Genomic DNA, 27,213 nt, shown 5'->3' with positions numbered 1-27,213 from the left:
TGAATACAATCACATACCGATCCAGCATCGGCCTGCATACCCTGTTCATGAGATCCATGAACACTGCTGGGGCATTGGTGAGCCCAAAAGGCATCACCACGAACTCGTAATGCCCATACCGCGTCCTAAAGGCTGTCTTCTGGACGTCCTTATCCCACACTCTTACCTGATGGTACCCTGATCTCAAATCAATCTTGGAAAACCAAGATGCCCCTTGCAACTGATCGAATAGATCATCGATCCTCGGTAACGGATAGTGGTTCTTGACTGTCACCTTGTTCAGCTCCCGGTAATCGATACACATCCGGTGTGAACCATCCTTCTTCTTGACGAACAGAATCGGTGCTCCCCACGGCGAGCTACTCGGCCGAATAAATCCCTTCCCCAATAACTCTTGAAGTTGCGAGGAGAATTCTTGCATCTCTGGAGGTGCAAGACGATAAGGCACCTTCGCAATAGGCGCAGCCCCTGGAACTAGATCGATACCAAACTCCACTTGCCTCGCAGGAGGTATTCCTGGCAAATCCTCGGGAAAAACATCTGGAAACTCGCGCACCACTGGAACCTCCTTCAATGTCTTCGGTCTCTCAGAACTCTCCCACTTATCCATCACATACGCCACAAAACCGTTACATCCCCGCTGTAGGCATTGCCTCGCCCTAGCGGCCGAACAAAAAGCCGATCTCGAACGGGTACCCTCGCCGTATACCGTAAGAACTCCCCCACTAGGGTCTCGTATAGTCACCAGCTGACGCTCGCAGTCGATGACAGCGCTGAATCGGCTCAACCAGTCCATGCCTACGATGACACAGACATCCCCCATCGCAATAGGAATTAGGTCAATCAGAAACGCGACCCCGAAGATCTCTAGTACACATCCCCGAAGAACCTCCGTAGCACAAATCACCCTCTCAGCCGCAATAGAAACGCTCAAAGGCCGACTTAACGGCTCACGACTAATGCCGATGTGCTGACTAAAAGCTAACGATACAAACGATCTACTCGCACCCGAATCAAATAACACTAGAGCAGGCATAGAGTTCACAAGAAAAGTACCTACACATACATTAACATAAGCATAGCATTTCGAACTTTAAGTAAATACGTGAATGATAACATACCTGCCACAACATCGGGCGCAGCGCGGACCTCCTCCGCAGTCAGCTGAAAGGCTCTCCCGCGAGCCCTCGGGGCCTCGACCTTCGCCGGTCGGGTCTCAGTAATCCGGGTAGTAGGTGTAGCTCCCTGACGAAGTTGCGGACGCTCGGCCTTCCGATGGCCTGTCTGGTTGCAGTGAAAGCAAACCATAAACCCCTTAGGGCAATCCCTGGCAATATGTCCCTCCTTGCCACACTTGTAGCAACCACCAGCTCGACACACCCCCTCGTGACTCTTTCCGCACTTCGCGCAAGTGCGACCCTTCGGACCTCCCATCCTCGAATCAGCGAACTTAGTCCGCTTGGCTGCCGGCTGAGACTGGGCCGGCCGTCGATCCACCTGCCGAGACTCAGCCTCCTCCCTCGCTTGAGTCTCCAACTCGATCTCGCGCTTCCTGGCGTTCGCCTGAAGCTCAGTGAAAGTACGATAGGTGGAGTTTGACACAAACTCCCGGATCTCCCTCTTCAAAACACCCAAATACCGGCTCATCCGCGACTGTTCCGTAGATACCAGCTCAGGGCAGAACATTGCCCTCTCATGAAACTTCCGTGTAATCACTGCCACAGAATCAGTACCCTGCTTAAGGGTCAAGAACTCCTGAATCAATCGCTCCCTCTCCACCGGGGGAACGTACTCATCCCTGAACATCTCCGTAAACCTCTCCCATGTCACCGCCGTAATCTCTGCCTGAGTGAAGTTCGCCGTCACGAACTTCCACCAATCCTTCGCTCCCAGACGGAGCTGGTTCAAGGCGAACCGTACCCTCAAGTGCTCCGGGCATGAGCAAGTATAGAAGCACCCCTCGATGTCGGCGATCCACCTCATAGCTGCAATCGGATCCTGCGTCCCATCAAATTCAGGGGGTTTCGTGTTGCTGAATTCCCTGAATAGTAATGAATCAACCCCTTGCGGCCTAGCAGCAGCCACAGCTGTGGTAGCGGCAGCAACTGCAGCTTCAGTAAGTGCGGCGTACCGCTCCTCAAACTCCTCCATCAATGTGGTCTTAATAGACCCAAACATCTCTGGGATCTCAGCCCGGACCGCCGCAGCTACCTCTTCCTGACTAATCTGACGAATCTCCTCGTCACTCGCACCGCTCGAACTCGCCCCATTGCGTGTGATGACCATGATGTCTCTGAAATACAACATAAAATCATCAGAGACCCCACCAAGTATAATGGTACTCGATACGCACCCTACTCAGTCTCCGATTTCCAGGGATTCTTACTTGGGTCTTCCACTGATCCGGTGTCTTTGGTAGTACGGGCCCAATACTACCGACCACACCGTATCAGTATTCGTCCCAAGTCTTCCTCCCCAAATCCCGAATAATGAGTACTCTACCTCTAGTATGCACTATCAACTTGTATGCTGCCAAACATCCCATATAAGCAATCTCCCTAGACTAAGGCATCACAAAACAGGCAATTCTAGTCCTATCATGTATACCTAGTCTTCTAGCATGCATAACAATTCATAATTCAGTGCATAACATAACATCGTAAGGTATTCTGGGGATCTTTACCGTTCAGACGCTGGCTGCTCGTACACACTGTTCCATCCTTGTTTTACCGCCTTACCATTTATAAAATGTTGTGTCCTTATTATTTAAAAAGGTTTTTCCTCAAATCCCCGGTCTGAGTTCAGTTGCACCCAAAAGTACACCCGAATCCCTCAAACCAAGGCTCTGATACCAATTGAGAAGACTCACCTCGTAGTATGCAAGCTATAAACCCTTCGAGCTACTCGCACTCGATCTGCTAATCCGCAGGTTCCCTATAATACCACATACCTTTATTAATGATCTTATCAAACAAGACAACTTACCCTACTAAGTTACATACAGGTCAACGGTCAATCTTGACCGGACTCGTCGAGTGCAAAGGGCAACTCGGCGAGTATAGACACCCCGACTCCACTCGCCGAGTCTAAAGAACGACTCGACGAGTTCTAGTAGATCTTCAAGCTACTCGCCGAGTCTGAAGAACAACTCGGCGAGTCCTAGTGAATCTTCAAGCTACTCGCCGAGTCTGAAGAACAACTCGGCGAGTCCTAGTGAATCCTCAAGCTACCCGCCGAGTCTAATCATTGGACTCGGCGAGTCCTCGCCATGCAGTCAATCCGCTGCCTCCTGTATTTCGCATGATTTCGAAGTATATAGATATGGGGCTTCCTGGACTTTCACATATACTATTACAGGAGTTTTTAAACACTTGTAACAACACTATAATCTAACAATTCCTTAAATGGGTTTCCTAAACCCTAAATTCGCATACAACGTAAAAGCTACAGATTATGATCCGAAGATTACCTGGAAACGTATTCCCTGTGTCCCCAACCTCCAGTACTCGACTCCTTGGACTTCCTTTGATCACCACCTTGCCTCTCCTTGTCTAACAATCTCTTCAAGCTTCCTCTAGCCCTCACTCTTGCTCCAGATGCCCACAAACTCCCAAGGTATCTTCAATCGGCCAAAAGACGCGACATGACGGCCATAAGATCATTATATACGATTCAGAATCGAAACGGCTAGGGTTCAGCTGAACAGCGTCGACTCGCCGAGTCCCTATTGGACTCGTCGAGTCCAGTCGCGTATCTGCGACCAAGACCATGGCCCTACTCGGCGAGTCATGCACCAACTCGCCGAGTCCCCTCCTAAATGTGCCCCAAAAATAATTTAAAGAAATACCTGAAATTTCGGGCTGTTACAACTTGTGTCCGACTCAGGAGTGGTAGTTTCCTCATCATAGTTGTCTTCATGATCGATCAAGATTTTCGCAAGGCATTTAGCGCTGTCGTACGTGTCTGGCTTCGCAGCCAAGAGATTCCCATTAGTTGGCTGGGTTAATCCCCAGATGAATCTCTCGATCTTTTTACTCTCCGGGGTAACCATTCCCGGACAGAGTAAGGCCAGGTCATCGAATCTGGAAGTATAAGCTGCTATGTTGGAACCCTTCATCTTAAGGTTCCAGAGTTCGTGTTCTAGTTTCTGAATTTCGCCCCGAGGGCAGTACTCTGCAAGCAGAAGCTCCTTCATAGCTTCCCAACCCATGGCATTCGCTACAGGTAAGGTTAAGGATTTGACTCGGCCGTTCCACCAAGTCAGGGCTTTATCAAGGAAGGTGCAGGCGGCAAACTTGACTTTGTCAGACTCCGAACAGGTACATATTTCGAAGATTGACTCGATTTTCTCGAACCATCGAGTCAGGGAAATGACACCTCCAGTGCCATCAAAGGTTGTGGGTTTCGCGTTCATGAAGTCATTGTAGGAACCCCCTCTTCGGTGTTCCTGGTTGCCTTCTGGGTTTTGTGGTTGGGGACCACCTCCGGAGCCACCGGGATTCATTTGAGACATAGCTGCCACCATTGCAGCAGTCAGAACAGTTTGAAGTGATGCGATATCAAATTGAGGAGAAGATGGTGGCGGAGGAGGATTATCGTTGTTCTTCGAGCTAGGTCTCTTTCTTGGAGGCATCTTGATCTAAAAGATCAGGAAAGAGAGGATTATAAGTCCTCTGAATTGAATCAAGAGATATGGAACAAGGGATATCTCATCAAGACAGATATAGCATCATACTAAGCGATAAAGTAGGAATGAGTTATCAAGACAGAACATTTTATCGCTAGCGGAATGATCAAGTAACATCGCGTATACGAGGATTTTCTATGAAGGATTTGCTCGAGAAATACTCCCATAGTATTTCATGGTTCGCTGCAGCAACGATTTGTTGTTTGAGATATTAGGTAAGTTTTAGGCATGCTGCGTACCACAGTCACTCCCAAGCACATGTTGGCCATGTCTCGAATGACTATAGTTGGTCAGGCTATATTGACCCTAGACACGACTACATAACTGCCCAGGTTTAACCGCAGTGTACAACACCCATTTACTTATGTTTTGTTCTACTTGAAGTTACGGATTTCGACGATTCGGTATACTTGTATACTTTTGAAAATACTTATAGTTTTGAAGATACTTTTAATTCAGAGCACTGAGACCCTTTAGTGTTTATAGTTTTATACCATGTAAGGTTTGGTATACTCTGTTCACTATAAACAAGGGTTCTGATACCAATCTGTCACACCCCGAAAACCAAAGGCGGAAACGTCTCCGGGATGGACTACCACGTTGTGTATCAAATCCAATGTACATAGTAATCACAGTAAACAAACATCACATTACATATATATGAAAGTTTACATTTGTTTCAAAAGTAAAGTTATACAAGATATGCATATGCATCATATTAACAAAAGTTGAGACGAGTCTTCCACGCACTCCGTCTTCACCAAAAGAGATCATCGGGTACCTGTCTAACTTGGACCTGAGAATACAAGCGGTTTGAAAATCAGCATAAAGCTGGTGAGTTCATAAGCGGTTTTGGTTTATGAAAATGTATCGGTTTCCTTTAGTTTCCGAAAAAGTTGTTATCCAAGAAAATCCCATATTTTCCTAATTATAAGATCGGTTGTATATCACAAAGTATAGTTTAACACATAAAACTATATAATGAAAATCTTGGGATTACTATCCCGAAAGACATATAAGATAGTTTGACACATCTGAAAGTGCAGGTTTAAGATCGTGGGTCTATCATCCCGAACTAAACACGAGATAAGTTGATGTATATATGTAAATGTAGATTGAAACCATGGGATCACTATCCCGAATAAGATACAGATTTGGAAAACCATGGGATCACTATCCCGTATAAGATATAGATACAAAACCTTGGGATCATTATCTCGTATAAGATATAGATTTAGAAAACCATGGGATCACTATCCCGTATAAGATATAGTTAAAGACCATGGGGAAAGACATCCCGTACAAGTTATAAGCATAAAACCATGGGATCACTATCCCGAAAGAGATCTAGAAACAATATCATGGGATCACAATCCCGAAAGAGATATAAAATATAGATGCAAAACCATGGGATCACTATCCCAAACGAGATATAGTTTCTGAACCCAAACTGTGAATAAGCTGGTATTAATACATATTGTGAGTCGGGTAACCATACTAATACGACAACGTGACCTCCTTGACGTTTGTCAGACGTCGAACGATATCCAGAAATTTGTCACCCTAGGCGTGCCCGCCTAACTGTAGCTAGCAGTTAAGGTGTGGGATTGTTAGTCCCGAATAGATCTATTCACAAATTCCGCGCTCTCCCTCCAGGAGACTCTGGTTACACTTCCGGGGAGGATTTACTGATCATCCATAAAGGGTAGTGACTATCTCACAAACCAGTACTAAACTATTCACAGGGTTCTCATAGGATATCGACATACAATAAGTTATGAAACATAGTACAGTAACTATTGATACATACATGAAATTATCTGACAATACATTCAAATGATACGGAGATAAACTGAAACATACATAGTTTATCTAATAACTTGATATAGATATCAGTATACGATAGAAAGAACAGAAAAGACCCCCAAATTATTCCCATAATAATTTGATTAGTTTGATTGTTTCCTTAACTAAAATCCATTTAGTTGAAATCGAATAGTCATTCCTTATGCTCAGTATAATACATAAGGAGTAAAAGAGTTTATAAGTTTGTCAGATATTGTTTGAAACATATCAATGTTGTGATTGGAAAACAGTTATAGTTTGCTTGTATTCCCCCCCTGAAAACATTGAAAACAGTGAAAAAGCCGTAGGGGTATGAACTCACCGGACGAGATACGAGACGGTTTGGATGCTAAGAGTTGATCCGGAACTTGAAAACACACGAGGTTCCTAATTATGATGTAAAGATACACATTTGTATCTAATTAGGACTTAGTTTATTCATATGATAGGGACACTTGCTTCAAGTCGCGATAACACTCCGATACAAGTGTTTGGAGTGACCCGGGTGGCGTTTAGGGACATGAGTGACACAAGGGACTTGGGAAATGAGTTGGGACATCAAAGGAACACTCCCCTTATGGGAGTTTACGGGCTAAACACCCATCCCCATGAGTTTACGGCCGTAAACTCATGATGGGTGGTTTATGGAGCAAATTTTACTTCCAGCACTTAAGGGATAATTTCTAGACTTGGTCTAAGGACTTGGAATGATTACTAAACATCAAATAGATCCCTTTTATGGGATTTTACGGCCTAGCTTAGCTCCATGGCCGTAAACCCCTATTTTTCCAAGAAAATGATGTTAAATGGCCGTAAACTCTAATACATGGTGCTCCAAGGTGTTTCAATGTCTAGAACTTGCATGAAAGGATTTCTAAAATTCATCTAAGGGCCTTAGGGGTGTTTAGTTTGCATTCTAACAACAAAGATTTTGGAGTTTACAGCCCAAGAACAAGCCTTGGCCGTAAACTCTTAGAAATCCCATGAATGATGTGTTTAAGGTCCTTAAAGTATTTTGGGTTGGTCCCTTGATTTATTCCAAGGCTTTTGGTGGTGTTGGATGGCTTTCTAACACCTTAGAATTGGATTTATGCCAAGTTTTGGGGAGTTTACGGCCCAAGAACTCTCCTTGGCCATAAACTCATCTAAATCCCCCAAAATTCATGTTTCAAGTGTCCAAATGCTAGAATCAAGGTCCTATAATTCATATCTAGGCCATAGAAGTGATTTGGAAGGGTTTAAGGGCATGAAAACCCTAATTATATGAGTTTACGGCCCAAGAATGATCCTTGGCCGTAAACTCCTTCAAACATCACAAAAATTATGTTTTACGTGTTTAGAGTCCATATCTTGAAGTCCCATAGCCATATCTAAAGTCCAAACTAGTCAAGGAGGGGTTTAAGGGCTCAAAACCCATCATTTTTGGTGTTTACGGCCTAAGCACCTTCTTAGGCCGTAAACTCATATATATTGTCCAATTTCATGATTAAGTGTCTAGTTTGGAAGCTAAACATGCTATAGATTAAGGCTAGGAAGGTACCTTAAGGATTTGAAGCCTTAAAAATCGAGTTTTGGACCCTTAATCTTTGGATTTTGGAGAGAGGTTAGAGAGAGAGTAGAGAGAGAAGGAAAAGCTTCAAATGAAAGCTGAAACATGTTTATATAGTTCCTAAAATTTGCACACAGTGGAATTCTACCCGATACCGATGTTAAACGAGGCTTTTGGTCGCACCCGATTTAGTTTCCGTCACTCAACGGGAACATTTTTAAAACTTATGAAATAATGATTTTTGGGCTAATAACATAAGTTCCTGAGTGATTTAGACACTCATTAGAAATAAATAAACATATAAGTTTATATAATTAACTCCAAAGAGAAGATGGAACGAATCCGATAACGGCGACTTTCCGGTTAGAACGGGTTTTGGCGATGAACAAATTTCGGGTTGTTACAGTGGTGGTAACTCCAGGTTCGGTGAAGTCCATCATAGGGTGAAGGGATGCACTTATAAGGATGTCATGAACTGTAAACCTACCTTCTTCGACGGTACCGGAGGAATTCTGGCATTATCCCAATGGTTCGAAAGAACCGAAGCGGTGTTCGAGATGTGCTCTTGTCCCGAGGAGAGCAAAATCAAGTTCGCTACTGCTACCCTCACCAACAGGGCCTTGACATGGTGGAACGGCCATGTTATTTCACTTTCCTTGGTCACAGCCAATGTTGTGGGCTGGGACACTCTGAAGGACCTCATGAGAGGAGAGTACTGCCCTAGGGGCGAAGTTCAGAAACTTGAGGAAGAACTCTGGAACCTCAAGATGAAGGGGACTGATATAACGGCTTATACGGCCAGGTTCTACGACTTGGCAGCTATGAGCCCCAATATGATCCCCTCGGAAAGCAAGAAGATTGAACGGTACATCTGGGGTTTAGTGCCTCCGTATCGAGGGAATGTTCTAGCTTCACGCCCTAGAACTTTTGACAGCGCCAAGGAATTGGCCCAGAGACTGATCAACCACGAAATCTCCTCCACTCTAGCAACAGTAACCACAACAACCACTGCACCACCCGCTTCATCTGACAGAAAGAGGAAGCGATGGGATAAGAAGAAGGGCAAGAAAACTCAAACTTCCTCAAAGGACCAACAAATTGTGGCGGTCCATGCTACCACCACCCCGACTACTCCAGCTGCTCCAGCCCCGCCGAAAGCTTACAGTGGGAACTTGCCCAAGTGTCCCAAGTGCCCTTTCCACCACAAGGGCCCCTGCCGTGAACTGCAGTGTTCCAACTGCGGTCGAAAGGGCCATACTGTCTGATTTTGTAAGGCCCCTCCCAAACCTATCACGCAGGTTCCTGGTACGGGAGTGGCCCCAACTTGTTATGGTTGTGGAGAGGCGGGTCATTTTAAGAGAAACTGTCCAAAGACCACAAATGCTGGAGGAACTGGAAGGCTACTCGCTATCGGTCACAATGAAGCGGTAGCAGATCCCACGGTAGTCACGGGTACGTTTCTTCTCAACAACTCCTATGCCTGTGTCTTATTTGATAGTGGTGCAGAAAGAAGCTTCGTGAATCATAACTTTAAATACTTACTCAAACAAACCCCTCAACCACTAAAAGAAACATTCGTCGTAGAAATGGCTAATGGGAAAACGAAAAGCTCTAGCGAAATCTACATAGGTTGCACTCTCATGTTAGACGATCACTCATTTCCAATCGATCTTATGCCAGTCTCAATCAAAAATTTCGATGTCATTGTTGGTATGGATTGGTTGAGTCTCGATCACGCCGATATCCTATGTTCCGACAAAGCCATTCGTCTGATCCTTCCGAATCACGAAACCCTCTTGATATATGGAGATAAGCCGAGTACGAGCCTTCGTATCATCTCCAGTGTTCAAGCTCAGAAATACTTACGCAAGGAATATCGCGCCTTTCTGGCCCACGTCGTCGACACTAACCAGAAATCGAAAGATCCAAAAGACATTCCCGTAGTATGCGATTTCCCTGATATCTTTCCGGAGGATCTTCCCGGCCTACCTCCCAAACGTCAGATTGAGTTCAGAATCAACCTAATTCCAGGAGCTACCCCCGTAGCTAAGTCGCCTTACCGTCTAGCGCCCGCCGAAATGCAAGAACTATCTGGTCAACTCAACGAACTGCTCAGCAAGGGCTTTATAAGACCGAGTTTCTCACCTTGGGGAGCTCCGGTCCTGTTCGTGAAGAAGAAAGACGGATCGTTCCGGATGTGCATCGATTATAGAGAACTCAATAAACTCACGGTTAAAAATCGCTACCCTCTCCCTCGTATCGACGATCTGTTTGATCAACTACAAGGAGTAAGTTACTTCTCCAAGATTGACCTTAGATCTGGGTATCATCAGTTACAGGTACTTGAAGAAGATGTTCCGAAGACAGCTTTCCGAACCCGCTACGGACATTTTGAGTTCGTAGTGATGCCCTTTGGACTGACTAACGCCCCCTCAGTATTCATGGACTTGATGAATAGAGTGTGCCGTCCATACCTGGATCAGTTCGTCATCATCTTCATTGATGATATCCTCGTTTACTCTCGGAACGAGGAAGAACACAGAGATTACTTACGACGAGTCTTGGAAACGCTGCCATCTGAAAAGTTATATGCGAAGTTCTCTAAGTGCGAGTTCTGGATCCGAAGAGTTGAATTCTTAGGTCACATGGTTAGTGAAGAAGGAATTCATGTGGATCCCTCCAAGATTAAAGCTATTGAGAACTGGTCAGCGCCGAAGACGCCTACAGAGATTCGTCAATTTCTAGGCCTCGCTGGCTACTACCGTAGATTCATTCAAAACTTTTTTCGGATTGCGAAGCCTCTCACTATGCTAACACAAAAAGGGGTACCGTTCGACTGGGAAGAAAGAAAAGAGAAGGCATTTCAAACCCTGAAGCGAGCCCTATGCACCGCACCAGTATTATCCCTTCCCGAAGGGACAGAAGATTTTGTTGTATACTGTGATGCATCCAATCAGGGGCTCGGTTGTGTCTTGATGCAACGGGGTAAGGTTATCGCATATGCCTCGAGACATCTAAAGACCCATGAGGCGAACTACACTACTCACGACCTCGAGTTAGGAGCGGTTGTCTTTGCACTAAAAATCTGGAGACACTACTTATATGGGACGAAGAGTGTGGTGTACACTGATCATAAAATCCTTCAACACATAATGAACCAAAAAGAACTCAACATGAGGCAGCGTCGATGGGTCGAGCTACTTAACGATTACGACTGTGAAATTAGATACCACCCGGGAAAAGCCAATGTAGTAGCAGATGCACTGAGCAGGAAGGAGTATACTGGTCAAAGGACCAAATCGTTGACGATGACTATCCATTCGCATCTCTCCACACAGATCAAAGAGGCTCAGCTGGAAGCCTTAAAGCCCGAGAACATGTTGGGAGAATCTCTGCGCGGAATGGATAAAAATCTGGAGGTTAAGGGTGATGGAGCCTACTACTTCATGGACCGAATCTGGACTCCACGCCATGGAGGTTTTAGAGATTTAGTTATGAGGGAAGCGCATAACACTCGCTACTCCATCCACCCGGGTTCAGATAAGATGTATCTGGATCTCAAAAAGCTATACTGGTGGCCAAACATGAAAGCGGAGATCGCCACCTTTCTAAGTAAGTGCCTTACTTGTGCGAAGGTCAAGGTCGAATATCAAAAGCCTTCAGGACTCCTTCAACAACCTGAGACACCAGAATGGAAGTGGGAGCGGATCACAATGGACTTTATAACCAAACTTCCCAAGACAGCGGGTGGATTAGATACTATTTGGGTCATTGTTGACAGGTTGACTAAGTCCGCACACTTCCTACGCATTAAGGAAACGGACAAGATGGAGAAACTCACTAGAATATACCTTAAAGAAATAGTATGACTACATGGCATCCCAATATCTATTATCTCAGACAGAGATACTAGATTCACCTCTAGGTTCTGGCAATCGTTGCAAGAAGCACTAGGGACGAGGCTGGACATGAGTACAGCCTACCATCCGCAGACCGACGGATAGAGTGAGAGGACGATTCAAACATTAGAGGATATGCTGCGAGCTTGTGTAATTGACTTCGGTAGGTCATGGGACACACACTTACCTCTTGTGGAATTTTCTTATAATAATAGTTATCATACGAGCATCAAGGCAGCCCCATTCGAAGCTCTCTACGGCCGTAAGTGTAGATCCCCTCTGTGCTAGGCTGAGGTGGGTGACACTCAGCTAGCTAAAGGAAGAGTTCCTGATAGCTCTCTCACTAGTCTGGAGATCATTCGAGAAATGACCGAGAAGATTGTACAGATACGCGAACGACTAAAAGCCGCTAGGGATCGACAGAAAAGCTACGCCGACAAACGAAGAAAACCTTTGAAATTCCAGGTGGGAGATCGAGTCCTGTTAAAGGTCTCATCCTGGAAGGGCACGATACACTTTGGAAAGCGTGGAAAGTTGAACCCAAGGTACATAGGGCCTTTTGAGATTCTCGCCAGAATCGGTCCCGTAGCTTATAAACTCAACCTACCTCACGAACTAAACAACATACACCCTACCTTTCACGTCTCTAACTTGAAGAAATGCCTGTCAGACGAGACACTCGTAATTCCCCTTGACGAGATTGAGGTCAATGAGAGCCTCAACTTCGTGGAAGAGCCCGTGGAAATTATGGATCAAGAAGTAAAACGAACGAAGCAAAGCCGTATCCCAATTGTGAAAGTTCGGTGGAACGCCAAACGACGACCGGAATACACTTGGGAACGTGAAGACCAAATGAAACTCAAATACCCCCATCTCTTCGCGTAGTAGTATTGTAATTCTTATATGTATGAATTCTAAATTTCGGGACGAAATTCCCCTAATGGGGGGATAAGGTGACAACCCCAAATATATTGCCGTTACAAACCCCATTTTCACTAACGAAATGCGTCACTATATGTAATTTCTCGGTATTGTTTGGGTCGTCAATAAACAAATATCTAGTTAATTACATGTTCCAGTATTATCATAAGTAATTATAACTTGTAAGTGTTAACCCCGTTTAACTAAATAGAGTTATATTACTTTTCGACCATTTCACCCGGGTAAAAAGTTTTAACCCCGTTAAACTTTAGCATCGGGTAGCCGTGTATCGGGTGCAATACCCGAGACATATAAAAACGATTGAACACTACAATTGAACTCTTTTACCACATTTCACCTCTCTCTCTCACTACTTTCTCTCTCTAGACCCGAAATCGATCCCAAATCCGCGAATTTCCGACTTCCAAACGTAAGGACTCATTCCCTATCTTAATCTAAACATACTTTACTACATTTAGAGTCCAAAATCATAGAAAACAAGGAACAAAATGGAGTTTACGGCCTAAGAAGCCCCTTAGGCCGTAAACACCCAAAATCATGCCAAAGACCTTGTTTTTCCTTCCTTTAAGCTTATGGACTAATTGAGGTATAAACCTAGGAGACTTTGGACACTAAAACACAAAGAATTGGAGCTTAAAAAGGAGTTTACAGCCCAAGCTTGTGCTTAGGCCGTAAACACCTCAAACACCCCAAAAACCCTTGTTTAAAGTCCCAAAAACTCATCTAGGGTGTTTGGTAAATTAGACTTGACAACAAGGAAGGCTTAAATGCATCAAACAACATCATTTGATGGCAAAAAGAGGAGTTTACGGCCAAGGCTAAGCTTAGGCCATAAACACCCATGTTTTTGTGTCAAAAAACTCCCAAAACCCCTCAAATGCATGTAAGGAATTTAGCTAAGGCCTTTGGAGGGGTGTTGTACCATTAAACTTCCTGTTTTGAGGGATTTAATGGAGTTTACGGCCCAAGAACAAGTCTTGGCCGTAAACTCCCCAAAATGTCACAAAACAAGAGTTTAATCCCTCCATATTGGTCCAAGACACATGCCATTAAAGTAAGGAAGTGAAATAAGGCCTTAAACAAGCAATTTGGAAGACCACATGAGCTTACGGCCAAGCCTAGGGGGCTTATGGCCGTAAACTCCCAAGGAGTGGCCTTTAGGCCGTAAACTCCAAGGGAGTGAGCTCATGGATCCTTCCGTAAGTCCTCTTTAGCCTTAAACCACTCCCGGGAACCCCTCCTAGGCCCTAAAACCCCGAATTGATGCTAGAATGCCTCAATACTTAAACGGAAAGCATAAAATGATTAATTTATTGTAAAACACGTATTTCCATATGACATTAGGGTCCTAAAGGTGTACAAGTCATTATTTGGAACAAAACGCTCAGCCGACACTCTTACCTGATTTACCCGATTCACCCGATTTACGCGATTTCAGGTGAGTTCATACCCCTTTAATGAACCTTTCAAATGTTTTATATGTTTTAGGGGGGAGATACAAGTTGAATATATATGTTTATGAAAAGTTATACAAGATAATTTTTCAGATTACAGAATTAATCACATGTGATTCACAACCTGTAGTTCAAATCACGTGTGATTTATCACTATGCTTTATAAATAAATCAATTGTTTTCAAAACTATCTTGGATAAACAAACAAGTTTTAAATGTTTATTTTGTACAACACTTTTGTTTAATAAAACTCCTTATAAGAATGTAAGCATAATAATATATTATGAAGTAATACACTAATAAGAAAATACAATACAAGTTATACAAAAGACTACTACACTATAATACAAGAGAATGTACTAATTATGAGATAATTCATTAATCCACTACGGGATACTTTATACGCTACACACTATGCCCGGAGTTTTCCGATAGGAAGACGACACTTTATGTATAGATCTATACGGGGCAGACGCTATTACATCCCGACTGATAACTTCAGTCCGAGCCGCTCAGGTCTAGGGATGCCTTTACTCTACTACACTAAGCATGACAGGGAAGGTCATGGTGGTCCGCTATTACTCACACTATTGGTAACATACAAGAAAGACACTATAACCGCACTAAAATACTAAAAGAAAGATGAAGTAATATCCCGAAGTAAATAAGTATCTAATACTAAAGGATGCTGCAACACTATTATGTACTCCAAGAATAACTCTCTATATTGCCTTACTTAATGGTGAGTCACTATTACACTTCTACGATAAATGGCTTTCAAAGATAGAATCAATATACTTCTTAAAGATTTTTATTTACTATACAGTTATGGAAAATATAGGATTTTCTAGGTTTTACCACTGCTTATGACTTCAAACTCCAGTTTTCATACTAATGATTCTAATGCTTTTTATACAAGTACTCACACTAAACTCTTATGAACTCACCAGCTTTATGCTGATATTCTTTTCAAAATAACTTGTATCTTCAGGTCAAAGAGAGACAGGTACAGCTGCAGAATTTTTGGAGAAGATGGAGTATGCAAGACCCATCTCTTATTTTTGTTTACTTTTGGTATTTGTCAAACATTACAAAACATACTTGTAATTACACTTACTATGTAAATGAAATGGTTGCATGTTTCTTGTTTTTACTATTATACAAATGTGATGATACTGTACATTACGTCATCCACCCCGAAACGTATTCCGCCATTATCGGTTTTGGGGTGTGATAGTTAAAGCTTCATTATCAGGTAAAAAGTTCGGATCTTTTCACTTGGTTCATGTTTCATGCTTAAAGTATCATTTTCTAGGGTTTATGTCCCAAAGGTGGAGACTTTTGTGCAAATGGCCTCCATAAGCTTAGATACTTCATATTTCTGATCTATTGGAGTTGTAGACTCATAAAAATGGCATCTTTGACTTGGGTATTGCACCATGCATGAGATCTAAGTCCTTGAGTTGGAATAGAATGTTGTTATGTGATGTTGGAGCCTTACAGCCATGCCAAAGCTTAAAGATCTCGACTTTATGAGTTTAGACACAATAAAAGAGTCGGATCTAGAAGTTGGAGTAATGGCTTAACCGATTAAGACCAGAAATGAAGAGTGTTTGATTCTGATGGTTACGTTGGGCGTAACTTCCAGTACGCGAAGCGTACTGGGTGGAGACCCCGATCCAGGGCCCCCGCGTACATCTAGCAGTACGCCCCGCGTACTCTCAGGGTTGACTTTTGTTGACTTTTAGGGTTTTGGTCAACATGAGGACTTTAGGTCAAGGAAGGGTAAAATTATCTTTTACCCTCTGAGGAATGATGGTAAGGGGTAAAGTTTTAGTGGTGGAAGTCTTTGTGTATTAAATGATATTTTTATGTTTAGGTGAGGTAGAGTCGTCATTAGGATTCGGTGATAGCAAGGACACGAGATCTTAGACTTTCCACGAGGCGAGTCTTCTCACTATACTGTACCCGAAAGGGTTTGACTGTGATACTAGAAGGTTGGAGATGATACGAAAAATATGTCTTATGTGTGATAAGTTAATCGTTATTTGTGCCATGTATGATATGCTTGATATGGGCCGGAAGGCATTATGTTATGGGCCGGAAGGCGAATATGTTATGAGCCGGAAGGCGTTGTGATGTGGATCGTAAGGTTGACATGGGTAGGACCGGAAGGTTTACCTAGTCGGGACGGAAGTCCCCTGAGACACATGGACCAGAAGGTCAGGGCCTTGAAAGGTGTATGTGCGTAAGTTGTATTTTGGGGAACTCACTAAGCATTTATGCTTACAGTTGTTGTGTTATGTGTTTCAGGTACTAGCGAGGACCATGGGATGGCGCCGGCGTGATCGTACACATTATCGGGGGAAAAACTATTTTATGATCTTTGGGATGTATTCTATTGTGACAATATTGTTTATGTTCGAATTTGAAATATTAAACGATGTTTTTGATGTTTACAAAAATGAAAAATTGGTTTTAAAATTTACGTCGTTACAGTGACAACCCGAAGTTCGTTTCATTATTTGTAACCCATTTTCGTTAACAAAGTCGTTAAGTTCCAAAATTTTCCGTTAACTTTGTTTTAATTAAATTAATGCGACTTTTATTAATGTTATAATACATTTTAAAGACATTAAAATATTTTCTAATTCATTTAGAAAATATTTAATTTTATTTAAGTCGTAATTACAGCAAGTTTATCGGGTGCGACTAAAAGCACCGTCTAACGGTAGTATCAGGTAGAATTCCACCGTGTCCCCAACTTTCAGGATATATAAAGTTGAGAGAGCCTCATTTGAAGCTTTTTCCACTCTCTCTACTTTCTCTCTCTACTCTCTCTCTAAAATCCGATTTTGAGTCAAAAACACCCAAATCAAGCTTCAAAACATCAAGGTAATTATCCTAGCTTCTAGTTTAACATCTTTCGCCTTCAAATTCGGAATTTGTATGAGGAATGAGACCATAAACAAGTGTTTATGGTCTAGGAACCTCCTTAGGCCGTGAACACCTCATATGAGGGTTTTGAAGCCTTAAAACCCCTCCAAAACACTTCTAGGGATTAGATTCAACTTAGAAACTTGCATGCATGGACTAAGGACCCCAAAATCATGACATATGATGTATGGACATGAATTTACGGCCCAAGCATGTTCTTGGACTGTAAACCCTCATTCATGGACCATAAACTCATGTTATTGAGTCAAAATGCCTTTAAACACCTTCAAAATGCTTCCATGGGAGTGTAGAAACTCATAAACCTTCATGTGATGCACCAAAACATCCTCAAATGCATCAAACTTGAGTTTACGGCCCAAGAACATTCTTGGACCGTAAACCCACCTCCTTAGACTGTAAACACCCATCAAAGGGTGTTAAGGTGCCTTTAATCCCTTGAAAAGCTTGGTTTTGGACCTAGAATCACATGTGATTGAATTACAACCATCAAAGCCCTTAATTCATGGACAAACATGAGTTTATGGTTGTAAACTCATGAGTTTAAGGTAGTAAACTGCCCAAGAACATCTCCTTAGACCTTAAACTCATTTCCAAGACCATTTCAAGTCCCGATCACTTCCTAAGCCATAAAATCGACCCTAGAACCTTCCCGTGCGCATTGTAAGACTTTGTGGCATCCAAGAACACACCACCCATCAGTTTACGACCGTAAACTCATGGGGAAAGAGTCATTAGAACCGTAAACCCTCTTATGAGTTTACTCTTGAGGAGTAAACTCCATATCCGAGCCTTATACGTTCCTAGATGTCACCCGTATCACTCCTAACACTTGAATTTAAGTGTTTTCACGTCTTAGAGTGCATATTCATGTCTAATTAATGGTTCAAAGTCTAATTAGATGCAATTGTATATCATTTCATATTACATAGGAACCTCACACATTATCAAGCCCCGAACAGATACTTAGCATCCAATCCGACACGCTTCTCGACCGGTGAGTTCATACCCCTACCATTTTTCAAATGTTTTTCAAATGTTTTCAGGGGGGTGGCGGGGGGGGGGGGGAATACAAGCAAAAGTACAAGGAAATCTTGTACTTAAACTTATTATTTTCCATTCATATGTTTCACGTTATGTATACTTTTAATACTGAAAATCGTACTAACCATTGTTTCGAATTGCAGAGTGAATTGTCAAACTAAATGTAGATTCCCTTAATAGATGTCATAATCTAAGTTTCATATTATATTTTGAATAAGGAATCATACTAATCATAAAATAATATGAATACGAATACGAATATAACTAATAGGATAGAACGAATACGAATACGAATATAACTAAAAAGATATATGAATACCAATACGAATACGAATTCAAATAGGAATATAATAGATATACGAATACGAATACGAATACGAATAGGAATAGAATAGATATACGAATACGAATACGAATACGGATACGAATAGAACTAATAGGATAGAACGAATACGAATACGAAAACGAATACGAATACAAATATAACTAAAAAGATATACGAATACAAATACAAATATGAATATGAATAGGATTAGGAATAGGATTAGGAATATGAATACGAATACAAAATAACGCCTTTGGATGACGCCAAGACATCGAATATACCGCTTGTGTACCCCTTGAGTGTCACCAGAGCTTCGAAATTAATTTGACAGTACGCCTCTGGACATCGACTGTCGACAGAGCTTCGAATTTACGTCTAAGGTACCCTTTTCGAAATCACCAGAACTTCGAAAATACTATTAATGTACGCTTCTGAGTGAATCCAAATATTCGAAAATACCTCTAAGTATAGCAGATAATCAACAATTGAATGTAGGATAACTATGATAACAAAATACTTAATTAATACTATAAGTAAGGTAGTTACTAGTACATCGAAATCTAAACTACTAATTAAGTATCAAAAGGACAGTTAAACACTTAGGAAAATATAGGATTTTCTTGGAATAACGTAACAACTCGTAAACGAATTAAGTAATGAAATGATAACTAAACTGTTTTTACATAAGAAAATATGGGATTTTCTTGGTTAACAACTTTTTCAGAAATCAAAAAGGGATCTCATTCTTTTTCAAAACAAAACCGCTTACGAACTCACCAACATTATGCTGATTTTCAAACTTCTTGTATTCTCAGGTCAGCATTAGACAGGTACACCGCCACCTTTTGGAGAAGACGGAGCGTTAGAAGACTCGTCTTTGTTTTTGTTCATATGATATATGTATATAATACTTGTATAAATTTTCTTTCAACTGATGTAATCAATTCTATGTAATGTAATGTTTTATGTTTACTATGTTACTATGTACATTGGATTTGATACTCAACGTGGAGTTCGCCCCGAAAATGTTTCCGCCTTCGGTTTACGGGGTGTGACAGAAAGCGGCCAGGATCGACATAAGTCCTAAGCAGAAAAGAGGAGATGACCCATAGAATTCTAGGTGAGTGATTTTGTAATGCTGAAGGTATCCCCATGGAAAGGCATTATGCGATTTGGGAAGAAAGGAAAAATTAGTCCTAGATTTTTTGGACCTTTCAGAATTATCTAGAGAATTGGTAAGCAATGGAATTGCCGGAAGATTTGGCAGGCATTCATGATGTGTTTCATGTAAGTTATTTGCGTAGATTTTTAAGCATATATGATGAAATGGTCCTGTTATCCGAACTGAACTGGATAATAAATTAAGATATGTAGTAGAGCCTAAAGAGATCGTAAATGAAAGAACGACTAAATTACGTAATAAAGAAGTGAAGTTGATGCTTGTCAAATGGAAACACCAATGAGGCCCAAATTATACTTAGGAAAATAAGAATGAGATAAGAGTGAAATATCCCTATTTGTTTAAATTGTTGTAATTTCGAGGACGAAATCCTCAAATGGAGGAGATATTTGTTGATGGGTTTTGAGCATTCTAACACTTCTTAAGTGTACATGCAACCCTAATGACCTTGGATCTATGTTTGTCTAATAATCGTGCAAACTTGAATTCCAAGATTATATTCCTATCTAGCATACATGGGGAACAATTTTTAGCTTGAATGAGAGACAGAATAACATACCTTGTTGTTGCTTATGATCCTTGAAATCTTGTGAGCCTAGCACCACAAGTGTGATGCCTGAAATGCTTCACACAACACCAAATGCTTTTGGAATGACTTTATAGAGAATACACACTTCTAAACTCCGCCTAGCCCTCTTGTTTCTTATGTGTAGCCGATTTTGGTGGAGAATATGCTCCTTATATAGTTTTGGCTCATCTAGGGTTACACCATGTAAACCCTAATGTGTCACGACTCTTCATTTCCATGACCCATGGGTTTGTAAGTCCCATGGAGCATCATATGGGTGGAACCCAACTTGATAATCCATGGAGCCTCTTAGCCCACTATACAAGTTATGGATGATTTACATAATCAACCATATATTTAATTAGTTATCTTTTGATCACTTAATTAATTCTAAATTAATTCTTGATCAAACTAATTAAATAATATTATTTATATATTAAAACTTATAATATATTAATAAACCACAAGTGTTATTTCTCTCATTTAATCTATCCAATTGCTTGGTGCCATGCAACCCAAATGGACCATGTCGGGTCGGGTCAAGTACATACCAGAAATAGTAATGGACTTAGACACCTTATCCAACAGTCTCTCACTTGGATAAGTCTAATAACTATAACTGTAATACTTCTGGAACTGAATAGAAATCGTAGCTCTTTCAAGGTCTCTCAGAACTGAGAAGATGATGATACGCCATTTAAGATAAGTGATCATATAATCCTTTGTTCGAGAGATCAGCCGCACAAATACGTGGAACAATGTCTTACTTATTGTCCAACAATTTGTATCCCGATATCCGATTTGTTTGACAAAAAACTTAATTGAACACATCAACTTAGTTCTGACCTGTCCCGGTACATAGGTCAAAACAAAATCATCGAGGGGCCCAGATATCAGCTTCTAATCCAAGAAGGAAAATATAAACTTCGACTCATATGTTTGTTCTACCACTCACTGAATTATACACAAGAGCACGTTTTATAATATCGAGTTACCAATGCGTTTTTGTACAATCAATGCATAACCAACTCATAAGTAACAAATCATATCTCTAGGTTTGAAGACTTACATGATATTACCGTCTCAAGATCACTCGAGAGAAATTCCATGAAGTGATTCCAGTGAGCATGGGTTGAGTCCAATGATCAGACCTTATGAGCACTCATGATTGTTGTAGCCATGTACAACACCTTAAACCTCTGCGACCAATCATGATAGTTTTGATTCATACCTACTTCTAACATATGACCGACTGTGGAGGTTCGAATAATATGATATTGATGCGTGTATGGGCTTGATTTAGTGAGTAGGGTAGTGTTTAGGTAAATTAAGAGAGAATAGCAACCACAAATGATATGTGAATGGAAAGAAATAGATAGATTAGTATAGTAACAACTCAAGACCTATTAAGTTGTATACCGATGAAAACAATCCAAGACCTATTGGATTGAGTTCGTATCAAGTCAAGAACACGTCCCAACAAGATAATTTGAGAATTATAACAATAATTCAAGGTGAAAATAATGGTTCTTTGATTAAAATTCGTGTATTACTTTTTCCATGCATAATTTGGCTTTATATGAAGCCTTTATTACAAATTTGGTGGTTACAAGCCAACCAACCAATTATTCATTAAAACTAGTAAATAGAAATTAAGGTAACTCTTGAAAGAACACAAAAAAAAAAAACGTCCATGAGACTTGTGAATGAAAAAAAACGGCTATGCTTGCTTAAGGAGCCATAAGAAGCATTAAGGAGTCATTATAAGCATTAAAGTGTAACCCTAATCCACCAAAGAGTGTCAAAAACGGCTAGGAGGCTTTATGAAGCAAATAGTAACGTTTTTAGCACTTATGAAGCCTTAAAAATGTTGTCCTAGTCTTCATGCAACCTTAATTGAATTTGTGGGTTACCATGCACAACCCAACCATTGAGCCCAAACCACCTTCTAGCCCACTAGTAATCACTAATCCATCACATTTTGGGCTTTCATGATCCATGCATGGATCATCCCTTCCCCCTTTGAAAGGAATTGACCTCAATTCATCAAGTCCATCATCATCAAGATAAGGTGAAAGATCTCCCACATTAAAGGTAGCATGCACTACATGGTCTCCTCCCAAATCTACCTTATAAGCATTATCATTGACACGTGACACCACTCTGTAAGGACCTTCAGCTCTTGGCATCAACTTGTTTTTCCTTTTGTTAGGAAAACGTTCTTTCCTCATATACACCCACACCAAGTCACCATCTTGAAAGACACGTGGTTTCCTATGCTTGTTTGACTTCTGTTTGTACATCTCATTCACAGCTTCAATCTTCTCACGAACTTGTTGGTGTAGTTTCATCATGGCCTTCAACTTGTCATTAGCATCCTTGTGAACCAATTCATCCTTTGGTAATGGAATCAAATCCAAAGGCATGTAAGGATTCACACCATACACCACCTCAAAAGGAGAGCGACCTGTAGCATAAGTAGGAGAACGATTATAGTCAAATTCAGCATGTGCAAGTTTGATGTCCCAATCTTTTTGAGTTTTGCTAACCAACCCTCTCAACAAAGCACCCAAAGTTCTATTAGTAACCTCCGTTTGCCCATCCGTTTGTGGATGATGGGATGTACTAAAAAGTAACTTAGTACCCATTTTCCTCCATAAAGTGTTCCAAAAGTAACTTAGAAATTTGGAATCCCTATCAGAAACAATTGTTTTAGGAATACCATGCAAACGAACCACCTCTTTAAAATACAAATCAGCCACATTAGATGCATCATTGGTTTTATGACATGGCACAAAGTGAGCCATTTTTGAAAACCTATCCACCACCACCATAATGGAATCCTTCCCCCTTTGAGTTCTAGGCAAAGCCATAATGAAATCCATGGACACATCTTCCCAAGGACAAATAGGAACCGGCAAAGGAGTGTAAACACCATGCTTGAAAGTTGTTTTCGCCATATGACATGTAACACACTTGCCCACTATGTTGGTTACATCCCCCAACATCTTCGGCCAAAAGAAATGTTCTTTAAGCACCTGCAAAGTTTTGGTAATGCCAAAATGACCAGCCAAACCACCGCCATGAGCTTCACGAATCAACAACTCCCGTATTGCATGTTTTGGGACACAAAGGCGATTGCCTTTGAATAGAAAGCCATCTTGAATTACAAATTCACCATTAGGACCACCTGCACATTTCAAAAACATATCTCCAAAGTCCATATCAGATTGATAATGGTCCTTTAGAGTTTCAAATCCCAAGAAACGAACATCCAAAGTCACCAACAATGAGTAACTCCTCGAGAGTGCATCAGCCACCACATTGCTTTTACGATCCTTGTATTTGCATGAGAAATGAAAGGATTGCAAGAACTCCACCCACTTTGCATGTCTTGTGCTCAACTTTTGTTGCCCATTGATGTACTTCAAGGATTCATGATCAGAATGCAAAATAAAATGATTTGCACGCAAATAATGACTCCAATGATCTAAAGCACGAACAATAGCATAAAACTCCTTATCATAAGTGCAATAATTCAAACGAGCACCACCCAACTTTTCAGAAAAATAAGCAATAGGACATTTGGATTGGATCAAAACAGCCCCAATACCAACTCCACTTGCATCACACTCCACTTCAAATGGTTGAGAAAAATCAGGAAGAGCCAAAATAGGAGCATCACACAACAATGCCTTGAGTTTCTCAAATGCCTTTTGAGCTTCTTCTCCCCATGCAAAGACTCCTTTCTTCAAACAACCTGTTATGGGACTTGCAATGGTGCTAAAATCACGAACAAATCTTCTATAGAAAGAAGCAAGACCATGAAATGATCTAACTTCAGAAATATTAGTAGGAATAGGCCATGACTTGATTGCTTCAGTCTTGGATGGGTCTACGGACACGCCATTTTTTGAAACCACAAAACCCAAAAATGCCACTTCTTCCACTAAAAACGAACATTTTTCTTGCTTTCCATAGAGTTTTTGAGCTCTAAGCGTCTTGAAAACCTGTTTTAAGTGCACCAAATGATCCTCCAAGTTCTTGCTATATACCAAGATATCATCAAGGTACACAACCACAAACCTGCCCAAAAAAGATTTTAGCACTTCATTCATTAGTCGCATGAAAGTCCTAGGTGCGTTAGTTAGACCGAAAGGCATTACGGTCCATTCATACAAGCCATGTTTAGTTTTAAAGGCTGTTTTCCATTCATCCCCTTCACGCATACGAATTTGATGGTAACCACTTCTCAAATCAATTTTTGAGAACACAATAGAACCATGCAACTCGTCCAACAAATCATCAACTCTAGGAATAGGGAATCGGTATTTTATGGTGATGTTATTAACGGCCCTACTATCAACACACATCCTCCAAGAACCATCTTTTTTTGGAACCAACAAAACTGGAACAGCACAAGGACTTAGGCTTTCACGAACATAACCCATTTTCATGAGTTCATCAATTTGTTTTTGCAACTCTTTTGTCACCTCCGGATTACATCTATAGGCAGCTTTATTGGGCAAAGGAGCACCCGGAATAAGGTCAATTTGGTGTTCGATACCACGGATTGGAGGCAAACCCGGTGGTAATTCGCTTGGAAACACATCTTGAAACTCCAAAAGCAAATCAGCAATAGTGTTTTCTCCATGCACCATCTTCTCCACCTTTGCATGCTCTTTGGCCACAAGCATGTAGATAACATCACCTTTGTCAAGAACTTGCTCCACCTCCCTTTCACTAGCAAACATAGAAAGATTAGGTTTTTTTACTTGTTTAGAATTCATGGACCTTATGGCCGTTGGGGACATGGGTTTTAACACAATTTTTTTATTATTGTGTTTCAACTCATATTCATTGCTCCTCCCTCTATGTAACACGTCCCTATCAAATTGCCAAGGACGCCCCAACAAAATATGACATGCATCCATAGGAATAACATCACACAACACTTCATCTTCATAAGACCCCATAGTTAGACCAACTCTAACCTGTTTTGTCACCTTTATTTTGCTTCCATCATCCAACCAATGAAGAACATATGGTTTTGGGTGGTTTGTTGTAGACAAGCCCAATTTGGTCACCATTTCATTAGAAGCAACATTAGTACAACTTCCACCATCAATAATCAAACTACACCACTTGTCACTAACCAAACATTTGGTGTGAAACAATTGGTCTCGTTGATCCATATCAGCCACGGTTTGAACCCCTTGAGTTTTAAGGGTTCTAAGCACCAAAACTGTATCATACACCGGTGCTTCATACTCTACCTCCTCCTCTGCTTCCTCTTCTTGTTGTGTATCATAAAAAATACCCGCCAACCTCTCTTCTTCCTCCAACTCTTCACGACATTCAATGGCCTCCCTTAAAGTCACCACCCTTTTGTTTGGATAAGCATTTTGGTAATGACCAAAACCTTGACACTTGAAACATCTAATTTTCGCCAAACTAGTTTCTTTGGTACCACTAGTAAGTTTAGGAGCAACGGGAACACTACTAGAACCAGAAGGAGTAGAAACAGAATTTTGTCTATTGCTAGACTCGGGCTTGGACCGCGACTTTGACTTGGGATTTTCGAGACTTGAACTTGAACTCCCACCATAACGTGCTTTGGCTTGCCCCTCCAACTTCAAACACAAACCACAAAGAGTTCCAAAATCAGCATAAGGATACAACTCCACAACATTGGCAATGTTGTAGTTCAACCCTTTTAGAAAACGAGTCATTTTTTGTTCTTCAATTTCTTCAATATCCCCCATTAAGGACAACTTCTCAAATTCATCAATGTATTCTCCAACACTCATTTTTCCTTGCCACAAATCAGTAATCTTCTTGTAAGTGGCAATTCTATGAGTAGAAGGAACATATCTCTTTCTTAGCTTTCGTTTTAGAGAAAGCCAAGAACAAATTTTTTCTTTGCCTTCACGGGTTCTCTTGGCCTTAAGCCCTTCAAACCACAATGAAGCACCACCACTTAGCTTGAGAATGGCATACTTGCAGCTTTTTTCATCATCCACTTCTTTGAACTCGAACATTCTTTCAATCTTCCTTTCCCACTCCAAGTAGCGTTCAGGATCAGTTCCACCAACAAAGTCAGGCAATTCAGACACCTTGAATTCTTCCACAACCCTATGTTCACCACGGCGGGGTTGCCTTCGATTTCCACCTTCTTGGATGTTTCTTAATGCTTCTCGAAGATTTTGTAGGAACTCTGGATCATCAAAATCCATTCTGCGCTCTGATACCACTTATGATGCGTGTATGGGCTTGATTTAGTGAGTAGGGTAGTGTTTAGGTAAATTAAGAGAGAATAGCAACCACAAATGATATGTGAATGGAAAGAAATAGATAGATTAGTATAGTAACAACTCAAGACCTATTAAGTTGTATACCGATGAAAACAATCCAAGACCTATTGGATTGAGTTCGTATCAAGTCAAGAACACGTCCCAACAAGATAATTTGAGAATTATAACAATAATTCAAGGTGAAAATAATGGTTCTTTGATTAAAATTCGTGTATTACTTTTTCCATGCATAATTTGGCTTTATATGAAGCCTTTATTACAAATTTGGTGGTTACAAGCCAACCAACCAATTCTTCATTAAAACTAGTAAATAGAAATTAAGGTAACTCTTGAAAGAACACAAAAAAAAAAAAACGTCCATGAGACTTGTGAATGAAAGAAAAACGGCTATGCTTGCTTAAGGAGCCATAAGAAGGATTAAGGAGTCATTATAAGCATTAAAGTGTAACCC

General features: G+C 41.2%; 1 protein-coding gene across 1 annotated transcript in view; it reads right to left on the bottom strand.

The window, feature by feature from the left end:
• LOC145016644 (uncharacterized) overlaps positions 1-26,684 on the bottom strand; it is a 52,908-nt gene extending 26,224 nt beyond the window's left edge. Inside the window, exons 1-3 of the mRNA XM_078974893.1 lie at positions 24,920-26,684; positions 23,272-24,841; positions 22,557-22,911 (exon numbers count right to left, since the gene is read on the bottom strand). Coding sequence (XP_078831019.1) covers positions 22,557-22,911; positions 23,272-24,841; positions 24,920-26,684 — 3,690 coding nt within the window. The remainder of the gene's footprint in view (positions 1-22,556; positions 22,912-23,271; positions 24,842-24,919) is intronic.
• Positions 26,685-27,213: the final 529 nt, after the last annotated feature.

Source organism: Lactuca saligna, chromosome 9 (assembly GCF_052625555.1).
Source record: "Lactuca saligna cultivar CGN05327 chromosome 9, ASM5262555v1, whole genome shotgun sequence".
Taxonomy (NCBI): Eukaryota; Viridiplantae; Streptophyta; class Magnoliopsida; order Asterales; family Asteraceae; genus Lactuca; species Lactuca saligna.
This window is presented reverse-complemented; position numbering and strand designations above follow the sequence as displayed.